General features: G+C 38.9%; 1 protein-coding gene across 4 annotated transcripts in view; it reads right to left on the bottom strand.

The window, feature by feature from the left end:
• Window positions 1-24,457, bottom strand: part of GRM5 (glutamate metabotropic receptor 5) — a 255,510-nt gene that overhangs the window by 5,140 nt on the left and 225,913 nt on the right. For 2 of the 4 annotated variants that reach the window (XM_061457941.1, XM_061457940.1), the window contains 3 exons: window positions 19,086-20,025; window positions 5,761-5,856; window positions 4,017-4,178 (listed from right to left, as the gene is read on the bottom strand). In XM_061457941.1, the coding sequence (XP_061313925.1) occupies window positions 4,017-4,178; window positions 5,761-5,856; window positions 19,086-20,025 (1,198 nt within the window). The remainder of the gene's footprint in view (window positions 1-4,016; window positions 4,179-5,760; window positions 5,857-19,085; window positions 20,026-24,457) is intronic. The other 2 variants (XM_061457942.1, XM_061457943.1) reach the window with 2 other exon arrangements.

Raw genomic sequence — 24,457 nt, 5'->3', positions numbered from 1 at the left:
ATGCATGTAGACGTTTTCAGTTCACTGAAAGTCAGATTGTAAGACATTGTGAAGAGAACATATCAGTCCCTTCCTGCTCACCCTTCAGGAACCAATCATTAAGTAAGGATACGAGGCTGAGGAGCCTGGGGAAAGGAAAAGGATGAAATATGGGGATGTGTCCAGCCCTTGGCAAGGGCACCTGACAGTTAAATCTTCAGTGGAGCAACTGTCACTAGCTGGTTTTGGGTCAGTCTTGACTGATGCACTAGTTTACTGTGATTGCGCTGTGTCCAACAATAACCAAGATGTATGTGTGGCTAATGGAGATCCTAGTGCTCTAGAGGAGAGTAGTGGCTGTTTGATGTAAATGTTGTTCAACAGCCTGAAAGACCTGACCATTATTCATTGCAAATTCTTGGCTATAAAAATCTGAGTAGAAAGCAAGCAGCAATTTATCAGTAAGGAATGAACCTTATAGTTAAAATCCTAGTAGTTTGCTCAGAAATAATTGGAATTGTTATCTCAGAAATGTATCACCCACTTTATTATGCTGCACCTACTTGCTACAAAGTCAACACTGGACTGAGGTTTGCAATCATTTATTGCCTCTGTGAAAGGAACACCACTTGTTTTCTTATATTGGTTATGAAGCTGAGTTACAGATAAATTGCAGTGATAGTACTTTAAGATTCTGCTCTAACTGCATATTGCTACTCAAGTTAACTGGAAACCACTGCAATGCACATAATTTAAAAATAGAAAAATAAAGATAAATTGGAGATACATACTATGATGTCTACTAATGGAATTGTTCACATTTATTATGCCCAGCTCTGCCCTTTGGCGATGGGAAACTTTAGGTCAGGGAAATCCTAGACTTTTCTTGCAAACAGATTTTGGCTCCTTTGGATGACAAGAGAAGAATTCCTTTGAGCTCCCAAAGGAATTCCACTGTTAAGACTAGCTGAATGCACATTTTTCTACCCCAATCTGCTTTTCTGCTGGCATATTGCACTGAATGGAGCAAAGCAGAGTACCGGTCATATTTGTAGAAGAGCAAACTCCAATCAGTGACATAATTTCCAAACCAAGATGTGAGCAAAATACTTCTGTTTTGGTAGAACAAATCCTTTTGCATGGCATATGGTTTGGTTTTTTTTTGGGGGGTGGTATGTTTTCTGAATTTATCATTTCTTTCACTATATGTTAATTAGGTTCACATTTATGTACAAGAGGCATTTCTTCAGAACCAGTAACTTTAATAGTTTTTTCAAATCTTTTTACTTACATCTGCTTTGATTTGACTTGAAAGCTAAGTTTTTCCCCAGCTTGCTAGACTTATCATGGTATAATACATACAAGACATGAAAATGGTATAAGTAAGAGAGCTTTCAGTCTTTGATATTTTGAGTATTTCCTCTACAGTTGTCCACTTGATGACAGAATAGCAATTAGTAAAATTTCCCATTTTCTTCCCTTTATCTTTATAGTGAGGCTAAAGTTTTGTCTTCAGGGCTTTGTCCTGTGTTCATAAGGGATATTAGCTGCTTTATAATCACCTAGGTGTTAAGAAAAATGGTCCACTCTCCCTACACATGGTTTGGTGGGGTTTCTTTACTGTCTAGAACAGATCACTTTGTCTTTTGTTTTGGTTGAGGTAGCTGAAGTTTTCTTTCAGCATTTCTTGCTCTGTAGTATGACCATATATGAGATGATGCATACCTCTGCCACCAGGATTTTTTTAGCCAGATTCTATTAAAGCAAAAGTGTTCAAAATACAGAAGAAATTGCAAACAGAAAGAGGAACTCAGTCACAAAAGCTGAAAGCTCTCATATTTTAGCAAGGGTGACATTCTCATTACCTGAAGTTCTAAAATCGGTTCTAATGATGAGTGCCTAGGGACTAGTACTGGGACAGTTGATGATATCATAGGTAATCTGAAAATAAGTCACTTATTCTCTTGTTAATAGCCTTAAATGAAATAGGAAAAATCAGTTTAAAATTATAGAATTTATTATTTTCTAAGAAAGCTAGAATGCATAGATACCCAATAATTATTCAGTAGTAGAAACTGGAATACAAGGGAAATCGATACAGATTAATATAAAATTTTAAGGGAATTTTTGTTCTGTGACATGTATCAATATCAGTATCTATTTCCAGATTTGAAATGATACAACTTAAAACAAATACTGGACAATATGTATTTGCAACCTTCCTCACATTATTATAATCAGGAATGATTTCAAATTCTTTAATTTATAAGTCCCTACAGGAAAGTTTGTATTTCAGAACACTGATATAGAATCATAGAACAGTTAGTGTGGGAAAGGACTTTAAGATCATCCAGTTCCAACCCCCCCTGCCATGGGCAGGGACACCTCACACTAAACCATGTCACCCAAGGCTCTGTCCAGCCTGGTCTTCAACACCGCCAGGGATGGAGCATTCACAGCTTCCTTGGGCAACCCATTCCAGTGCCTCACCACCCTTACAGTAAAGAACTTCTTCCTTATATCTAACCTAACCTTCCCCTATTTAAGTTTTACCCTATTGCCCCTTGTCCTATCACTACAGTCCCTAATGAAGAAGCATCCTTATAGGCCCCAGTATAAATTTTGGTCCCCAATATAAATTTTATTATATATAGGCCCCAATATAAAATTTATTGAGCTAAAATTGGCAGCAAAGTTATGCTTAAATGTTTCAGTGGCTGAAGCAGGGTGTTGCATTCAAACTTGAAGCAATAGCATTTTTTTAAGAAGCTGACATAGTGTCCAGGTTTCAGCTAATTTTCTTCCCAGTAGCTGATGCAGTGCTGTGCTTTGGCTTTAGTCTGAGAACAATGCTGATAACACACCAATGTTTTAGTTGCTCAGTAGCACTTACCCTGATCACTCAAGTAATTTAGCTTAAACTATTTCCATGCTGCTTGTTTTATGGAGATAAATAAGAATGCAACACAAAAGAGGATCAGTACAGGGCAAAAATTTGTTTTGTCCTGACCCGATTTCTAGAAGTAAACAATATCTTTTTCAATTATTTTTCAAACAAGGAGAGTTGTTTCCTGTAAACAGCAAGGACATTTATTTATATTACTCCTCGAACCGTAATATGTTATTGCATCCTTTCCTCACAAAAGTCACAGCTGACATTAATATAAATGACTTAATGTATAAGGGTGAAAGAAACTACAAAGTGAGAGAGAACTGGTGGACAGAAACTTTACTAATGACCTCCCAGTGCAGACACCAGTGATGCTAATGCTTGGAGCTGTTTCAGCTGGTCAGAATGGGAAACGAGTTGTCTGATATCTGAATGAACCATTTCTAGGACACCTATTATCATGACCCATAATGCAAAAATCATAGAATCAGAATGATTTGGTTTGGAAGGTACCTCAAAGATTATCCAGTTTCAACTAGGTGGACCCTGCCCATGGGCAAGGGCACATTTCACTAGACCCCATTGCCCATTCAGATAGTCTTATAAAGCATCACATCGTGTACGCATTGCTGCTATTTTAATGTCACTTTTCACCTTGAAAAATCCCAAGCCGTTTGTAAGACTAGTGTACAGAAACAGTTAGGCCCTGGTGTGAAAATAATATTGCACAAGGGATTTGAGAACATGAGCTGAAGAGTACTGTCCAGTGTAAAACTACACAGCATTTACTAGAGTGAAAGGATGTAAGTGGGATTTGCTCAGTACCATGGGACATCTTTGACCCGTGAGACTATGAGGTTTTTGCATTATTAATGGTCAGAACCCTGCATCTGTCTTTTTCCACCTTCACTTCAACCCAGTGACTTCTAGCACTGGTCTGACGCTTACTGAGATGGGAGAATGGCACCTACTTTCCTTTCTGCAACACCTATGTTCTCTCTAGGAGGTTCCCAGGCTGTTTAGTGGCAACTCGACTTAGCTCATGGAAATTTGACAAGGACCACTGGCCAGGACACTGTGGCTGGAGACAACAAAACACAGCCATCAAATGCAATTGCACTCTCTGTTAAGCAGCAGGTTTCTTAACTGTTTGAGTAGGTCTTGCAGCTGACAGTCTTGCTGTGGAACTATTAGACTGACACAGTTTCCAGTCTTTTTGACTGTTAGGGCATCCTCTTTAACAGGAACCTTTTTCTCCTCTCTACTTGACTCAGATCGATTACAGTCTGGAATGCAAACAGATTCTTCACTGTGAAAATACAAAATATAAAAAAGAAGTTTTTCAAGTGTATATATATATGGCCAGGCACAACAGAGCTGAACACTGTACAACAAAATACAGTTGTTTGACATTTACATGTACTTTTCTGCTCTTCAAAGTTCTCTTATATAGTGACTCCAGATAGCTTTTAAATGAAGAATAAATATCACTGAAGGAAATGCAATGTAGGAAAAAAAAGTAATCCAGACAACACACAGACAAGAAACAGAATCCCAGCTGACAAAAAATAACAGGAATGTATATATTTTATACAACACTCAGTGATGAATGTCCCTGATGTTACTTAAGTAACAGGGTCCCCCAGGTGTGTGCCGTGTGGTGTTATAGTTGATTAGCCTTATGTACATGGGTGAATGTTGTACCCAAAGGGAGCATGATAATGTGCAAGTGTTTCACTGAACACCCTCCTGCAATGATAAAATTCACCTTGTGATACGTAACACATGGGAAATGTAAAGGTATAATTTGATCATACTGTGCTTTAGGGGTACATTGATAAATACCTTCCAGGGTTCAATGACAAATGAGTAGATCTTTTAATAAATGGTAAACAAAATGCTTCTAACTTGTTGTAGAATGCAACACAATGATATACTGCTTATTAAGAGTATTGTTCCTTGAAAGATTTATAACCGTCTGTGACACATGTGGCTTATTCATTTATTAATGAACATGTCTGGAGAAATGGATTTTCTGTCCCATGAGGGAGTTCATCATTTGGAAATCTGGCTGGGCTCAAAATGAGAGGAATAGCTGAAATTTCCAAGTATTTCATGGAAGTCAAATAGCTTGAAGTATCGAAGTACAGAAACATCAAAATGGCCATATTGAAACAGTTCATCCCAGTAACACTGAAAAAATGTAGATTAGGATATTAATTAAAATGGGAACACTGGTGTATACTGCCATGCAAAATATAATGGCCAAGACAAAATTGAAAATAAATATATAAATTAAATAAAATAAAATTAAATTAAATGGAAAAAATATGGAAAAGGTGGTTTGAACTGTATTTAAAATTTCCTTAAACCTTTCCTTAAAACCACTGTAAAACTCAGCACTTTCCCGCAAGATATTTTGATTGAGAGGAACCAATGTTTTCATACTGAAAACTTTTTCATCAATCAGTCTTTCCCTGCTGTTTTAATTGAACCAGCTATAACCTCTAATATGTAATGGGACCACTGTTCCAGAGGAGTTCTGGAGCCGCTTACTCCAAGTTTGAATGCTGTCTCTCTTCATCTGCTCTACTGGCTTAATGAGTCAGGTGTAAGGTTTGCTCTTCCCAAAGCACCATTATGACAACATCACACAGGACACGTGGTTCAGATCACTCGGATGAACGAGGTGCAGGGGTTTTTGGCAATCAGATGGAACACAGAAATCAGCAGTGGTGACATGTTTTCTTGTTTCTTTTTCTTTTCTAAACATGTTATATGGGATGCACAGGAATTACAAACAGAGGATCTGGCCTGGCATTGTCCCAGGGCTGCTCCTCTTGTTCACAGACATATCACACTGCCCTATAGGCCACTTGCTGTTTGCTTACCTGGTCATTGTAGCTCTCCCACCATTCCCCATACTCCCTTTTGGGGTGAAACATTCTATTTCCGACTTGTGCGGGGCCAGTCTCCTGCCTTTGTACCTAATAAATCACGACAACAACAGGAGCAAACAGAAAGAAGTGATTGTGTGCTCAGCTTTCTGTGACAGCTGCTGTGCAAAGGGCCATGCACATGAATGCTACTGTGGCAGTGGTGGGGTATAGTGCAAAGCAGGCGTGGGAGCAGTGGAATAACTGCATAAAACCACAGACCTGTGCTAAAGCAAACAGGGCTGTGCAGGAGAGTTGCTCACCTTTTTCTATTTTATATATATAGGAGGAGCAATAAAATTCCACAGAGTAAATAACATGCTAACCTTTTGTCTTTAATAATTTCTGGAGTTAGACCACAATGTTTGGCTAAGCAGGTTCAGGGAAACAACACTTAAATTAAGGATCAGTGAGAAATCACCTTGTGGCTACATTTTCAATGCTAAGTTAAACTTTTTCTTTGATCTCTGTAACACTTGACTTATTCCTCTGCTTGCCAAAGCAAGCACAGGTGTAGTTGATTGCTTGGATTAAATTTGGGTGGGCTTAATGTTCCTGCCATGAATGGGCTTTTCTCTCTTCATTAGCAATAAAAGGAGGCTAGATGACTTGCTGAGATATAGACATAAAGTCCAGTGAAATCGATCCCAATCCTAGACCCAGTGTGGTACTATGACTGTTTTGCACTTGGATAAGAAATTCACTTGGATAAACAGCTTAATACTTGAGGATTTTATCAATTCTGGAGAGGATACCAGGATAAGACCTGGTAATCATTTACTCTCTGAGCACTTAATTGGGATGTGGACATTGAAGAGGTTTTACACTGGCTATCTTGCCAGTGGGGAATTTGACCATAATTGTACAAATTCTCGTGCTAGGTGTTGAAATACCTATTTAAATGCTTTAATAAAATTTGGGCATAATTCCTGCAGATGTCTTCTCAAGATGTTTTTTATATCCCATTCCCTCATGCTATGGGCTGCACTGTGAGTATTTAACACACTTCTGTGGGGAAGCTTGTACATTTTAACACTGCTAACATTACAGGGTCAACGACTTTATTTATTCTTTGTCCATTAATCTGATCTATATAGCAAAAGGGTCCTTGAAGAGAACAACCCTGTAAAAGAGAAATAACCTGAGTACACACAAAGTGAGGCTAAACTCTGGATGCAGTTGTAGATCCTCAGAGGCAGTGTACATTGCATAAATAACTGAGGAAGAAGCTTAGTGAATCTGAGAGTGAACCGGACACAAGTAAAATGTGTGCTCAGTGCAGAGAAGTCCTTTCATTTATAAATTATAACCTTACTGAAAGGAGGAACAACAGGAGCTTTGTGGACTGGCTACCAAGGTTTTAAGGCAATCCATAGTGCAGTATAGGCAGTGCTCCCAGATAGGCATGAAGCTCGCGCAGGACACATACATATTAAATGGAAGTTGATTCCTAGAGTAGAGGAAAAAGTGGAGGGGCTTAGAGTAGATCAATTCACTGAAAAATACAAAGGAAGTCAAACTGGATCATACAAATTCGATTGGGGCAGCCAGAGAGAAAGAGCAAAGGGAAAAGAATGTGTAGAAACTTCACAGGAAAGAAGAGGAAATGAAGTTGGAGTAAAGGTGTTAGACATCAAAGAAAGTAGAGTTTAGGAAGAGAAGGAAGGAAACAGAGTTACATTTAGAACCAATAACCAAAAGAGAATCTTTGTGCCCAACAAGACAGAAGGAGAAAAAGTCAAGACTAAAAGAAGGAATTTGGAGACTATATTCTCACAATAAGCTGAATACTAAAAAGTAGCCAATGGAAGGAAACAAGAGGTAAGTGTCCTTGATAACTCCATCCTGAAGAACCCCTTGTTAGGGTGCATGTGACAGATAAAGAAACCCATAAAATTGCCCACTCTCCAGTCATTAGCATAAATTTCACTGCTCTGAAAGTCAATGGAGAAACTAGTATGAATCATAGAATCATAGAATAGTTAGGGTTGGAAAGGACCTTAAGATCATCAAGTTCCAACACCCCTGCCATGGGCAGGGACACCTTACACTAAACCATCTCACCCACGGCTTTGTTCAGCCCGGCCTTGAACACCACGAGGTATGGAGCATTCACAACCTCCCTGGGCAACCCATTCCAGTGCCTCACCACCCTCATAGTAAAGAACTTTCTTCTTATATCCAATCTAAACTTCCCCTGTTTAAGTTTGAACCCGTTACCCCTTGCCCTATCACTACAGTCCTTAATGAAGAGTCCCTTCCCAGCGTCCACTAGAGTGAAGTACACCATCAGAAATAGTATCTTGTCACAAAATGCCTCAAAGCCTTGAACTATAGTAATGCTTCACTGTCATTCATTCAGTGCTAAATATCCATGTGATAATGAAAACTGTTTCCAAACTCTAATCAACACTCCTAATGTGGAAAGTGCATCTATCCAGTGCATGGAAGCTGAAACATTCTTTAAGTGGCCATTCTGGAAAGTCACACTAGATGTTCTGCATAGAAAGAGTTTTCAGCTTTCAGAGCAGATAAAAGACGTGATTTTGCCTTAAATGCTTTGCATTAGAAAAATATCCACTTCCTGGCTGTTAAAACAAAGGATTGCTTTAAAAGATTTAATCTGAAGAAGGGAAAAAACCTCAAACGTTTCTTTGCAGTTGTCATAAAAAATGCTACTGGGAAAATTAATTTTTTATTTCAGCTGGTGTATGGAGGAGGCATAAAATACTACAGTGTGAGCAGTATTTGCAAAACCAGATTTCTCTTCTCATTGTCAGTTCCAGGACTGCATATTGGGTAGAAAAGAGTAGAAAAGTGGAAAAGACTTTGCTTCTGTGAAGAAAGGCAGCTACTAAATTGAAGGATTTAAAAAATTTTGGGTCTTTTTTTGTGTTTCTTTGAAGCCTTTGGGTGTGACATTGTGGGCTGTGTCATTTTTTTTTTGCACACAGTTGAGTTGTCTTAAGAAGAACACTAAAAGATGCATACAAATATGTTTTGTAAGTGTTGATCAGTGACAGGCAATTTACTAAGTAAAACCAAGTAATTTGATCACAATAGTGCTTGTCCATTTGCCAAATACAGAGTCACATAACTCTGTATTAAACGGCAGTGCTCTGCACTCTCCAGAGAGTATCAGTAGAGAAAGAATCATACTCCTGGGCTGAGAGAAACCATGCCGGTACTGCCTTGGGTTTTGATGAACTTGAGGTACATGTGGTAAATGACAGGAAACACCAGCATAAGTACTCAGGTTTGAAGCTTTTTGTTAGACCATTTCCTTGCCTTCTTCACTTTCCAACAAGACTCCTTTTGTAGACCAAAATTAATGGATGCTATGGGAAAAAAAGGGGAAATATGGGGATCATCATCCTCAATGAGACCAATAGTCATCCACTGCAAAGCTGGAGAAACCAGTTTTAAAGAGTAGATCTCTACATTTTTTTCCTCATCCAGTGAAGGTGTGGGCCTCTGTACTGACAAGAACTGGTAGTCTTTAGGTATGGACTTCATTAGACTATACTTACACTTTAGAACCTGGTCCACCTGAGTTCATGTTAGAGTGAGACCCAGTTGTGCTCATGACCCCTGGGGGATTCAGAAAGATTTATAGCGTATTGATGAAATACTGTCTTTTTGCTTTCCATCATTTTAACAGTCTTTCCAATGTGCTTTTAACTGGAACTTGGGACAGATTGCTTAATGTTACAAAGTCATCCACCTTTCCAGATCCAGTTATATATTTTAATTGCAATATCTTACATTCAAGTAGTATTTTTCATCTGCAATATTACTTGGTCTTGATGCTAAGAAATGGTGAAGAACTTGCATTTCATAGCAGTAGAGTTAAGGCTGGCCTTTAGATTTGGTAAGGCTATATGTGCATGAAGATTTTGAGCATAAATGGTAAAATATAAAATACAAAAAATGTTTAGTGTTGTCACTCTGGGGGCTGCTTTGAACTACAAACATACTGTGCTCTTGAAAATAAGTTTTGTCAGATTGTTCATGCTATCTTGACATTGTCTCACTTTGCACCAGATACTTTTAGAGGGTCTCAGCTTATTGTGTGACATTTTCCCACTAATATAATGGCTAAAATAAATGACATATTATTAAGCATGGCAATTTTTGTTCCTTAAAACACATAAATCACCAAATGAACATTGTCTGCTTAACAGCACAATTTCAGCAAGCAAAATGACTTTCAAGCTAAACTCACAATTTTTGTTTTCAAGTGCAGCATAATCAAGTGGTCATATTTGATTGCAGCTGGTGAGTTAAAATGATGGTTTTGATGGAATGATGTACAAAGCATTATACTTGTTCTAGGGAAGATTAGACCAATAGCAAAATATTACCAGCATGTTTAATTGCCTTCTTCCAGAAAAAGTATTTCTAAAATGCTGGACAAACCATTGTATAAGAGTTTTGTACAATAAGGTCTTATTTACACAAGACTACTTGTTCAGCCCATTCTATTCACTATGTTGAACTTCTATCCTCTTTTCTTCAGGTGTATATAACAAAAGATGCCATAGGAAGGTCGCATTACTTAATTCATTGTTTCCTTCATTATGTTGAAAAGGGAAGCAGCACCTCATTTGCTCCGAAGCACTTTAAATGATAGAAACTTCTGTAAGTATGTGAAAGGGATGGATGGGGCTTGCTTTGCAATGTGTTACCTTGGAATTGAGCTTAACATGATGTTTCTCAGTTTTGCTGAGTTGAAAGAAAGAAGTTTCTCTTTTCCAATGTTTTTTATTGCTGGGCTTTGTTATGTGCTGCATATTTAACATATTAATTCTATTTGTTTTTCTAATGTTTTTCATCTTTAAAGCTTGGTCATTAGATTTTTAACCTTTCTGTTTCTGCTACTTCCTTACTGGAGAGTGGACTGCAAAATGGCTTTTGTTTTTTTGGCAGTGTATAATTATAAGTCATCAATCACTGCAATGCAGAATGCTATAACAAATTAAAAGAGATTTTTGTGTTTATGTATTTTAACAGACATCTGCCTTGAATTGCAGTCACAGTTATTAATTAAAACCCATCTGTAACCAAATGCAGTTCCAAGTCAGCTGAAATTCCAGCCTTTCTGTCCATCCACACCAACTTTCAGCACTCAAGTACAAACAACATTCTTTATAGATCATGCAGGTATTTCCATAGTGGCAGACTGGCTCATGTCTTGTTTGGGTCTTGGAAAAACAGTGGATGGCCTAGTTTTCTGTTTGCTAAATTGATTACAATGCCAGCTCATATCAAAGATTAGTTTGGAAAGAACCAGAAATTCCCTTGGTAGGCAAACCCATGCTCATGTAGGATGGTAGTCTGCAACAGGATCTCCACAGAATCACAGAACAGTTTGGGTCAGAATGGAGGAATGGACCCTCAAAGCTCATCTAGTTCACCCTCCTTGCAATGAGTGTGGACATCTTCAAACAGATCAGGTTGCTCAGAACCACATCCATCCTGGCCTTGAATATCCCCAGGGATGGTGCATCCATCCCTCTCTGGGCAAGTTGTGCCAATGTTTTACTAACCTCATTTTAAACATTTTTTTCCTCACATCCAACCTGAATTTCCCCTCTTTTACTTCAAAACCTTTACTTTACCACCTCTCGTCCTATTGCACAACATGTTGTTAAAGGACACGAGACCGTAAGTGTGGCTTGTTTGGGTGTTCTTCAGCATGACCAATAAGGATCTTGATGTTAATAGTATATGGTGACACTAATTTGTCAGCAGAAATTTGGGAGACAGGCTTGAAGTTGAAAAAAGGTAAAAGGGGCAAACAATGTTGTCAAAAAACAGAAAAATCCTCCTTAGCCGTTTTTTCCCCTAAAAAAATATCCAGCTGCTGGGTCCCATCTTCCGTGTTCTTTTCTCTTTATAGTACCATAGCCAGACTGAATTTTGCTATTTTGAGGGAATATTTGTGTAACAACAAGCAGGGAACTGTTTACAATATAATTTAATTTGCACAGTTCAACTATGAGATTTAGTTCAAAATGATGGGAATGCTTTCTTAATAATATACATAATTCCCAAAATTAGGCTTGAATGCATATGCATCGTTAATGCAGCCAAACAACTTCTATCAATCAATCAATCTATCAATCAGTCAGTATTTTAATTAAAGTTGAGGGGAAAATTCAAAACAACGACACTAGCAGTGTACACAAATTAAAAACCTTTGTAATCAGGGCATTCAACATAAATTCATTATACAGATGGAATGTTTTAGCAGCAGTTTATCAAAATCTGTCAGATCTAATAACTTTCACTGAGTTTCATAAAATATTCTTCATTAATTTCATAATACTTGAAGTTTAATTAATCACAGTATAAAGCTTGTCCAGAAAGACACCAAAACTAAACTATTTAGGGAAAAATGAAGGACTCAAACCATTCAGAAATCTCTCAATCTAAATGTTTGTAGCATATTAGATTAAAATAGCTCTAAATGATCCATTTGGGAACCGATTCATTAATAAATGCAGACTAATCAGTCAAAAGGTTAATGACTTCTGAAGAGTCAAATATTTTTTCTTGCATGCATCAATATCTTTTTCTAGCAAGGCTTCAAAGCAAACACATACCTGGTATTCCTATGGTTAGATTTTGGTTTTTAAAATATATTAAGAACAATACCCACTGAGCCAAACCTTCACCTCATGCAAATTGCTACCTGCTCTAATGGCATGACATGACATTGTGTAAGTTTACCCCTCACTGTTTTCCCATTACCTCATAGTACAAAGCCATCTAAGTGCTTTTGTGTAATTTATAGTTGATGGTCCCTTAAGCAGAATCTGTAAAAATTAGCATATCTTTTTGGAAAGGACCTTAAGATCATCTAGTTCCAACCCCCCTGTGTGGGCAGGGACACCTCACACTAAATCATGTCACCCAAGGCTCTGTCCAACCTTCCTGTAAACACCACCAGGTATGGAGCATTCACAACCTCCCTGGGCAGCCCATTCCAGTGCCTCACCACCCTCATAGGAAAGAATTTCCTCCTTATATCCAATCTAAACTTCCCCTGTTTAAGTTTTAACCCGTTACCCCTTGTCCTGTCACTACAGGCTCTAATGAAGAGTCCCTCCCCAGCATCCCTATAGGCCCCCTTCAGATACTGGAAGGCTGCTATGAGGTCTCCACGCAGCCTTCTCTTCTCCAGGCTGAACAGCTCCAACTTCCTCAGCCTGTCTTCATACAGAGGTGCTCCAGTCCCCTGATCATCCTTGTGGCCCTTCTCTGGACTTGTTCCAACAGTTCCATGCCCTTTTTATGTTGAGGACACCAGAACTGCACACAAAGCTCCAGGTGAGGTCTCACAAGAGCAGAGCAGAGGGGCAGGATCACCTCCTTCGACCTGCTGGTCACGCTCCTTTTGATGCTGCCCAGGATACGGTTGGCTTTCTGGGCTGTGAGCACACACTGAAGCCAGCTCATGTTCATTTTCTCATCAACCAACACCCCCAAGTCCTTCTCCACAGGGCTGCTCTGAATCTCTTCTCTGCCCAACCTGTAGCTGTGCCTGGGATTGCTCTGACTCAGGTGTAGGATGATGATGATAATTTCTATAATATAACTTCTTAAGCATTAGTTCTCCTAATTCACATTCTTCAATAATCTCCTGGCTAGTTCTGCTTACACAGAAGAGTTATTTAAAAACCTGAAAGTTATCAATAAATTATTTGTCTATTCTACAAAACTTCAGGATTTCAAATAACACCCTTTTTTTTTTTGCTGGTAAAATAAAACCAGAATTTTAAAGGTCTTTTAGTGTAAAGCAAATATATAAAAGCCTGATGGAGTGGCACTCCTGTGGCACAAGAGACCCAGGCTGGAATCAATCCTCTGGCATTGTCTGACATTAAAAATCGTTGTTGTTTTCAGCAGGCTAGAAAATCACTCTCTGCCTTTTCCAATTAATGCCTATTTTATACAAGACAGAATGGTTCCACCAGGCTGCAGTAGGAAAGCAATCCATGCTGGCATAACTGACAGGCTGCTTACAGAACTGCGTAAGAGGTGATACACGAGTCTTGAGCTCACTAGCATGAGGTTAGCTCTTCTGTGTTAGGTTTCATGCTTCTATGAGTAAACCAGTGCAACTACCCGCAGAAACTGAAGAACCAATGAGTTTTATAAAGTCTGTGACTGTTATTCTATGGATTGGAAAAACTTCATTTTGCCAGGCACTGGACCTGATGTTGTCTTAGCATGCTATATGACCAACCAGATCAACAAGAGTATCTCAGCCTTTTGGTTGTGCAAATTGTGAGTACGAACCTATAAGCTATGCCCTGGCAATATCTGGTAAGTAAAAAGTTTTTACAAATCAGTTTGAAAGAGAAGTGTTGTGTTCTTTTACCATCGTTCAAAATGTGTAAAAAAAAATTGTTCTAGCTGCATATAAATGAAGACAAAATTGGCACTTGTACTATAAAGAAATATGTCCCAAAAGAATATGCTGTGGCAGAAACTCACAATCAGTATCTTTCTCAATGGTGTACACATGAGGAATGTGAGCCAGCTTCAGCTTTCCACAAAACTCCCCCAGTTTTTCTTGTACTCTGTCTTCTTTACAGGACTTAAAACAGCCCTGTTTCATCTCTTAGGCATCTTATCTTCCTGAAGCACAGGGAATTGAATGTCTCACATTTACATCTACAAGCCTCATGCTGATAATGCACACACATATTTTAAAAGCATTTGATCACATCTTGATGTCCATGGCTTCAAATCCCTCCATTTATTCCTGGATGTGGCTTTCAACTAGTCAAAATTTGCACGGACTGCATCTGGGAGCCCCTTAGCATGCTGTGTGTAACAGTGGCAGAGGTTTATTCTGATGGGGATTCCTATTTGTCTGGAAACTCAATGTTTTTTTGCAGAGGCTTTCCTGCTAATGCAGCACAGTGGTAGCCAACCTCAGAGAAACAGCAACAGCTGAGCTTGCTCAAGTTAGTTCAAGCTTGAGAATTTTGGTTCACTTGATTGTCAGTGCTTTAAATGGATTTCAGTCAGATTCAGAATGTGAAGGAAAGTTTCAAAAACATCCTGAGAAATAAAATAAAATGGTGGGGTTTTGGAGAGAAATTTCAATCAGGCTTCTGAAAAAGCTCATTTCTGGGCTTTGATGCTGATATATGATGTGCTGATGTATTATATAATATTTAGACTGCAATATTTTTAAACCATAAATGTCAGCTTGGATGAGCCAAAAATATTTTTCGTGTTTTATGGATCAAAATAGCTCCTGTTTGAATTGTAACAAAACAGTCAGTCATCAGAGGGAAAAAGGGAGAGGACTGATAAGGAGGAAAATCAGCTGTTCCTTGCAGAAAACAAAGCGCGCAGTGTGATGGTAGACACCTGTTTCCAAAATATTTCATTATGGCACAGTTTGGGACTGTCTGATGTAAACACTAATTATAACTGTTGGTGGTCCAGTGCTGAATCCAATCTGATGGAAAAATCTACCTTGCTTATCATGTTTTCGTCACAGGAGACAGGGAATAGCGTTTAACAGCATGTGAGCCTGCATACCTGAATGCTTTTCCTGATGCCTGCGCAAGGCAGACACTCCCTTAGGCTGCTGTTACTGTACCAGTGTAATGCTTGAGGGGAGAAAAATGCTCTCAACTGAGACCTGGTTCTTTGTCTAATATAAAACAGAATAATAGTGATTATACATTAAAAATCCTATGGTTCACTTGAGGGTGAGTATTGGCTCACTAGAACAAGGGATTCCTACTCCTTTATGAAAGCTGTCAGTCCTCTCAGTTCTGCAGATGTATACAAAGCAGTGCCCAATTCTGCAATCACACAGTGGTAGATAAGCTTAAGAGGAAAGGTAAGAGAAAGTTTGGGACATCTGGTTTATCCCCCAGGCCAAGGTAGCATCACTGAGACTACTTAGTGTGCCTTCCTGTCTAGAAATATCATAGTAGCAGCTCTGGTAGCAGAAATGATCTTTATCTCACCTGGGATATAGTTATTTGAGAATGAGAAGAGGATAAATTAGCCCTGTATTTTGGACTCTTGCGAAGAGGCTGTGTAGCATAGATGACAATAGTTTCTGGGACCTTAAGGTAGGATTTGTTTTGTTTATTTATAGTCTTCCTTATCCCTATGAAATTAACAGGTAAGATAACTGGGAGCAGGAGGTCCAGATATGTCTCCGCTCAGGTTGGTGTGGCTTTGACTCCAGATACATAGTGTTCATCATTCTTCTTTGTAGAATCAGTTCTGATAATGTCTAGCTTGTTAGCCCTGCTTTTCATGGTAGAATATATTTTGGTGAGTACTGCTGAATCACAGGAGCCTATGGTGAAATGGTTTTCATTTCACTGGATAATGAATAGTTTTACTCTCTCCTTCTACATATTTCAGTATGTGAAGATTTATTCCAGCACATATCCACAGCTTTCCTGATTTTTCTTAATTGAAGAACACCCCATGCAAAAAGTCATTTAGGACATTAACAGATGCATTTCTTTATTTAGGCAAATGCAGTCTTGTTATCTGTCATTTTGCAGCTGATGGGAAAGCTCTGGGTGGAGCATTGGCATTATCTGCTCGACAATGATTTGATGCAGTACTACACTGCACTATAAATTAGTGTCAAGAAGCAAAATGCTAATGATAGGGGCCCCTCTATGCACTGGTGACTTAAATAGCATGTTTCTTTAAAATTCTGCAGTGACTCACTCTCTTTTAAATAAAACCCCTCTGAGCTATTTAAATAATGCCATGGAGCTCTAGTGCATATTTCCTTTGATTCTGAGTACTTCAGTGTTTACTTGAATAACTATCCAAACAAGCTTTTGAGCATCATAGATTAATACCTTGAAACGTATTACTTTCTGCAGCAATATTTTTTTCCAGAAATGTTTGAATATTAAGTCAAATGGTTGGATTCTCTTTGTTCGTGCTCTGCAATAAAGAGAATTGAAGCTGAAAGTGGTTTTCTGTCATTTCTTGGACATGATAACAGACACAGCTGAAGTCCTGGGCAGCATTCTAAATGTACTCAGCACATTTCAGGATCTGTTTTGTTTTCTTTCATGCAACCAAATAGGCATTGATTAGAGAGAATTTCCCATGGTTGATGGAATCAGTTTCCTCTTGTATCCCACACCCTTCAGGCACACACTGACTGAGCACTGCTATACTCACTGGCACCATCACAGTTTAACCAGTTGAGGATTCAGACACATAGATTAAGAGTGTTGTAGTTTTATCTGTTGATGAATGCTGCTGATGGCATAAATGATTTTCTCCAAGTTTTGAATGAAATGGTCTAGTTCTTTATATCTAGGCAAATACAAAAATATATCAACTTTGTGCTGCCTTTATAATCCCTACACACATATACCGGGCATTCTCAATGCTCTTCAGGATTGAAGGCATTCCCAAGACAGTGCTATTGAAAAAGAAGTTATTGCTGATGAGGATCTATTACATTCTGCTAATAACGCTCTACCACAGGTGTTATCTACATATTGTGGGATATAAAGAAGTAGTAGTAAAGAAAATACGCCTTTTCTTTTAAGATATTTAATAGCAGGGCATACTCTCTAAGAACAAAACAAAGATTTTAGAGCAGTATCTTTCAAAACTGGCCCTCCCAATCCCAAGCTCTTCCCATCATCTATAACTTCATCTATGAGTAAAAACTTGTGAGATGGCAAATGATCTCTGAAGCAAAAGTGACGGGAAATAATAATGATCTCAGAGAGGAAGAATGCCCTTCTATTGAGGACATATTATGAAGAATGCCTCTTCTGTCTGGCCCAGAAGCTGTTACAGGGCTTCAAACCTGAATACCTCAGGTCATTCAGGCATACAGACAGAGGCTGTAGGAAAAGGAAAAGACATTTCAGATAACCATCACCTAATCTGATAAAGGATTTATACTTTTAAAATAGCATCTTACTCTGCACCTGGAAAGGAAATGGAAGATACCGTCATTAACTGATCTTAGGTATAAAATATCATGTAATAGACTGGCCATTTCTGTATGAATTCAAAGTCACTGAAAGAGAAGCATTAGTCATAATCTGACAGAAGCAAGTCATCACTTTGGCATAATTTGCCCTGCAGGTATTACTAAGAAAATCCTTCCTCAATTATAAATTGTAGGTCAAACAAAAATGAAAGTAATAATTGCCCTTGTTCCATGCCAACTCCAATTGTGAAAACAGCATATCCTAAAATCCACATGTGTTTCAGTGAGGAGGAAATGTAGCTGCTTGTCACTTGCAGGCTAGGCGTAGATAGCTGACTAATGACAAAACTTTCATATAGGAAGAATTATTTGTTTATGCCAGTTAAATAAACCAAATCATCCCCATAGCACCCATATCGAAGTGAAAGGGATCAAAAGATGAAAATGAAACACTGGGCTGGGTGCATTTCTACATGTTCTGTCTATGAAGCAGGACAGTATTTCTACTCCAGAGCTCTCCTTTGTCTTTAGCATTGACTTACCCTAATTTTTATACATTGAACATAGAAATTGTCTTCGTGATCACTGAAGTCAAATAATTCCTTGGGAAGAAACAAAGAAATATCTCACAATGAACATCTGTTCAATGGCAGGAAGGGTAGTGAGCATCTGAATTTGATGGAGTTAGAATAAATACAGAAAAAGGTATCAAGGTAAAGAAGAGAAGACAGGTGAGGACAGAAAGAAAGCAGGAAGAGATAATACAAGAAAGGAAAATCAAGGGCATAGGAGATAAAAAGTATAACAGAGGAGTCATCTGAAACAAATCCTCAGATGCTTGAGAGAGGCTGCTCACAATGACACTTGTTTTTATTACTATACGTTGATTATGTAGCACTAACAGCAACTCTGTTGTCTTACTGCTGTGGCTAGAGGCAAAACACAGACACCATACAATTCATTTGAGGGAAAGAGATTGTGAATTGGTGCATTCAGGACAAGCCAATGAGTTATATTTCTTGTTCTCTTGTTCTTTTCTCCTAAGAGCTTGGTTTCCTCTCTACATTAAGTGTACAGTTGACACAGCCAGTAATTCCAGCCTTATAATTATTTGCCCACTGCTCTGTCCCCTTTTTATACAGAATTGTGACTAAATCAAACCCAAAACTGTTACAGGTGTGGAAGAGAGAACTCGCTCCTCTGCCAGTGCAGAGATAAAGGGAATTAATATTTTTCCCTCTGTCCTTCCACCATTAACTCTCAGAAGAACAAAATTTCTTCCCCACACTCCCACATTAGCAAACTTTACCTAAGGGTTTCACCAGATGATCCCCTTCGTTTCCATAGGTTGACCAGGCTGCTTGAGCGGCTTGCAGCTGAAGATGACTTTCCATCCCCTACGTGCATGCGGACCACTGTCGATGTGGTGAACGCGCTGCGAACATTTCTTTCAGGCTTCGCAAGGATGATATACACCTTGGGCACAAACATACAGCCAAGGGCCACCGTGGCACTCAGACTCACTGAGAAACACATTGTGATTATCTTGTAGTTGCTTCCAAAATATATTGGCACAAAAGCCAGCCAAATGATGCAGGTGGTATACATTGTAAAGGCAATATACTTTGCTTCATTGAAATTAGCTGGGACATTTCTTGTCTTAAATGCATAAAAGGTGCAACTCAAAATTAATAATCCATTATATCCAAGGGGAGTTACAACACCCAAGTTGGTGGTGTTACAAATCAGGTAGACCTCTCGGATGCTTGGGTAATCATGCATGATATCTGGTGGCTCCATTATAAAGAGGGCAACAATTATGCCTAATTGTATGCATATCAAGATAAATGCAATAACCAGTTGGGCGCAGGCACTCATGAACCTAGGTTTCTTTGTACAGATTTTCTTCTTGCTTCCAGCCAGGATTCTTGCAATGCGGTTCGTTTTAGTTACTAGAGCAGAGTAACTCATAGCTGGGGAGAGGCCGATACCAATTCGCTGAAGGTAACAGTAAATCTGTTGAGGTTTTGCGATGAGACAGAATGTGCACAAGTAACCCAAGCAGATGCCGGCTAGAATGATGTAGCAAAGTTCTCGGCTGGATGATTTGACCACTGGAGTATCACGGTACATTATGAATATAGCTGTAACAAACGTGGTGGCCAGCAGACCCAGACATGCAAAAACAACTGCTGCAATTGGTTCAGGATCACCCCATCTGAGATACTGGACTGGGATGAGGTCACAGCCTACAGAAAAAGGACAAACAAAGGTAAACATAAATATATAAAAGTGACGTTCTTTAATGATATAGTTACAGGTTTTCCTGCTATTTCTCTTATCTATCAGCCTTGATGCTATGTGAGCGCTGCTTAACAGTAGCCAAACCACTGGTGTGTTGTCAACGCTCTTCTAGCTACCAATTAAAAGCACAGTACTATGAGGGGTACTATGGGGAGAATTAACTCCATTTCAGACAGACCCAATACAATAGTAATAAGGGGGGAGGACCTTGATGTTCTGGAGTGCAACCTACTGACAACAGTAGGCATAGTGACACTGCCAGCCAGGGCAGGACAGCAGGATGATGGAGTGGAGGAAATGCAACTAAAACCTTTAATCTCTCCTATACTTGTATTAAGCTTGACTAATAATGAATGAAAATTCTAAATGACCTCAAAATTTGTGACCATTGTAATCAGTTTGCTATCTTCTGAGTAGGTCTGACAGAATGCCTGATGTCAACCTAACTGGGAATGGGTCATGGCAAGGCACTTCTCCCCACAGGGATGGAGCACCAGGTGTTCATATCTGCATTTTCAGCAGTGAGGATAATTACTACTGTGTGATGGGTATCTGGATGCCAAGCAAGCTCAGCTAATTAGGGAACTTGGGACCTCAGTGGTGAACTTGACTTGATGAACAGGAGTAAAGGTAGACATCAGGGCTATAATCCAGGAATTTCTACATGCAAAGTTTACTCTTCACCTTTTCCTTTATTTTAAGTGAAGGTTAAAGGTTTTTCAAATCTGACACTGACATTCTTAGTAGTATAAATCATTTCATGAAAAGGTAGGAGTAGTAATCAAGCTTAGATCCTCTCTTCTCCCATTATTTCTGTATTCTATATCTCTTAACTATTAATATTATCAAAACTACCGTAGCTACAATGAGGTGGTATACTCAATAGATTGTATGGCAAAAGTACAAGGCAGATAGTTCTGCATTCTTGCAGAAAGCAGAAAAAGCAGAAGGATAAGGGTCAACAAGTCTTTGACATTAGTGCAGTGAATTGTGCTCTTCATTACTAAATTCATATTAAGTTGCCATCCATATTTTAACTGCATTCCTACGCAAAGCTTTCTGTTGCAGTAATGAAATTATTGCCATGTTTTAATGTAACAAAGACATCTAAATTTTTATGGAACACTTTCATAGAATTAGTTAGTGATACTTATTTGAATCTTGCTGACTTTAAAGGGTTTACTTGTTTCATTGTAAAGGAGACACTGCATTTCATTCTAAAAGTCCAAGATTAATGTAGCATGGGAATCACGTAATTAAAATCAGCATTTTATACCAGTGAGAGTGGTGGAAGAAAGGTGAACACCAGAAAGCATACTCCAGTGTGTGCAGGTACCCCATATGGGTTCTTCCCCAATAAGTTTTATGGGTGACCTCTAAATCTGTTTTCAGTTTTACCAAAATGTGATTAATATTTTGGTGAAACAATTTCTTACCAGCTTCTAATACTGCTATATATTCTTGGACAAGAAATTTGAAGGGAGAAGCTTTTTATCTGACAGTTGGCCTTTACATATGGACAATGATATAGGGGCTGAATTTTGCTGAGTTTCTTATGTTGCAGCAGAGGTGAATCATAACCAGGCATTTCTCATTAGTTTCAGTCTATTTCACACCTTCCTTGCTTTATTACTTTTTTACATTCTCTTAATAAAATACCTGAGAAAAGAGTTGAAACCTTTACTGTTTTCCCCCCATCTCTGTGTATAATTTACGAGGAGAATGCTAAACTGTGCAATGATTTATTCCCCAATTACGATTTAAGGACTGGGTAGTCTTCATAACGCAATGACTGGTGAGGTTTTCATGTAATAGCTTTGCAGCTAATGGTTTCTGACAATGGCACATTGCAGAAAGGGACAACTAGATCAAGTAAAAGAAATATGGGAAAACAGCACTATGAGTATTCAATTTAGGTTGATGGCCAGGATTATACCAAGGCAAAAACTGAAAAATAGTAATGAAAGAAGAATTCATTCCTATCCCCTAAATATGTGTATGCTGGATGGTCATTTGGGCAAGATCCTGCCCCACAACCCGCCTCCTATACTTTTTCAGTATCTCCAAGCACCTGGGAAGTCTTTTCTCCTACCTGGCTCAGAAACTCCAGGTGGAATAGAACCAGCAGCCTTGCCTTGTGGTCCCTGCGGTTTGATGAGGCAATCTTTGGCTTGTGGAAAGGCTGCTAGGAGCCAGTCCAACTTGGAGCAGGTATAGAGTGCTCAAGAATGCACTGCTTCTGGAACTGGAGCCCCAGTAAAACTGACATAAAACTGTCTATGTGTTATTCTGGCCAGAATCCTAGCCAGTGAAAGCAGGTGAATAGCAAGAGAAACAGATATTAAAAATCAGAGTCCCATTTGACATGCTAGGGAAAGGGTTTCTGAAAAGAGCATCTACCAACAAGGATAAGGATGCATAAGGGTCTTATGGGGAAAAGAAAAGGTTCTAATATTCTGGGAAAAAAACATATAGCTATTTCAGGGATGGGCAGAATTGTGCCATAAACAAAGAGAGGAGGAGCTCTAGACAGCTGGACCATAGGTCTGTTACAGCTTGTGGTCTCTCTGTAGAGGTAGGCTTGTCACTTATTTCTGATCTTTCAAATTGCATTATAATTAGCTCGTCTGGGAGACGAGTTCACAGATATGAAGAACTGTATTACAGTCCATACTTTCTGGGGATTTGATCTTGACACTGTTTTGATTTGTTATTATAACCTTGACACCTAGGAGACCTTACCATGCCTTCAGCATTCATAAAACCGTATTAGCTTAGCACTGACAATCCTTTTCATGTTAGGCAATATAAAATATATAATTAAACTAGTTCCAAGGGTAAACATGACAGAATAAAACTTGTGAATAGGATGCACATTGGAAAGTGAAGGGAATTCAGTGAAGTCTCTTAGGTTAACACCATGAAGTAAAGCTTACTGAATCTGCGCATGGTCACTAAAACTGTCAGAAAATTACTGCTGATTTAGTAAGTATTTAATGTTCTTCAGTGGGGTTTGGCACCCTGGGCAATGAGTTCAGCCTGTCAACAAAATACTTGGTTTTCCTGGTAATTTCACAGACCTTTCCAAGGATAACAGAAAATCCAAACACCAAGGATGAAACCTAAATAACAACATAGCCACATCTTATGAATGACAGTCTCCACATAGGGTTTGGCACACGTTATTCAAAGTGCATTGATATTATGCTGATAAATATTTTATATTAATGCTTCTGAATACTTCCCTATTTATGTTCCCAAAAGATGGGAAAAGGAATATCTTTATTAGTTATTTGGGTTTTAAAATATGGAAAGCTGAGATGAAAAAATGTAGGAATCAGAATAGAAATCTACATCAGAATACAGAGCTACAGGATAGCTTTTATTTTATTTTTATATTTTTCTTAATAAAAACCTAACTTGTTACCCAAACAGACAAGGCAAAAGTAAGGATTATATTCCCCAAAGTCCTGGGTGAGAATCAACCCCGTGGCCTCCATATGGGATGTGGACGAACTGAAGCGTGAAAGGACATCTTTAATGCTTTGATGTTAAATTCTGGTGCCATGATAAACTATTATGGTCTCCAATTCTTTGCCCTGTTCTGGTGGGACCTTTTGTAGTTGTTACAATAGCAGAGCATGTAGAGGTGACCGAGCTGGTTTAGGTGCTGAAGTTCCAAGGCTGACACATCGACTGAAACCATCAGCAAAAGGGTTTGCAGAGTCAGAAGATGAAGCTGAGGACTGTGCATGTGTTTATTCTGCCACCTCTGTAGGGCAGGAATAAGAATCAGTCACATCTTAAACCATGAAAACTGGGGCATCTGTAGCTCAGGAGCCTAAGTCCCTAGCAACCTACATACACTGATTTAGCTGTGCAGGGCAATAAAAGACAAGGCTGGGAATCTTAGAACAATTCATTAAAGTTACTCTGTGACCACATGGGGAATGTCTCCTTAATTACACAAATTTGCAGAAAGGGAGGAGGAACTGATGGATTGCAGCGCTCAGGTCCATCCTTATGTTAGCTCTAATGTTTTAAGTTTCACTAAAAATGCTGGATCTGTGTGTTGTAAATATTTTGTTCAGAATATGTCATGTTCATCAAACTTTCCATAATGTGAGGCACAATTGCAAGCGTATCCTTCTGGCTTTGTTGACAAGTCCCTCTTCATCCAGAGCTGTTTGTTGAGCTCAGCATTCTTGAACCAGCTCACCTGAACCTGAAGCACTGTGTGGCTCATGTTGGAGACTTGGGCTGTAAATGGACTAGAAGCTAAAGTTCACACCTCGCTTGAAATAAGCGACTGAGGGAAGAAAAGCCCTCAAACCCAGCAACAAGGGAGAGGACATGACAACCACAGATCGTGGTCAT

The sequence above is a fragment of the Pezoporus flaviventris genome, unplaced genomic scaffold (assembly GCF_033815535.1).
Source record: "Pezoporus flaviventris isolate CSIRO_AGI_PZ_B2104156 unplaced genomic scaffold, CSIRO_AGI_Pfla_v1 ptg000025l, whole genome shotgun sequence".
Classification (NCBI taxonomy): Eukaryota; Metazoa; Chordata; class Aves; order Psittaciformes; family Psittacidae; genus Pezoporus; species Pezoporus flaviventris.
The sequence above is the reverse complement of the archived record's forward strand: the minus strand, read 5'-3'. Positions and strand labels throughout refer to the sequence as shown.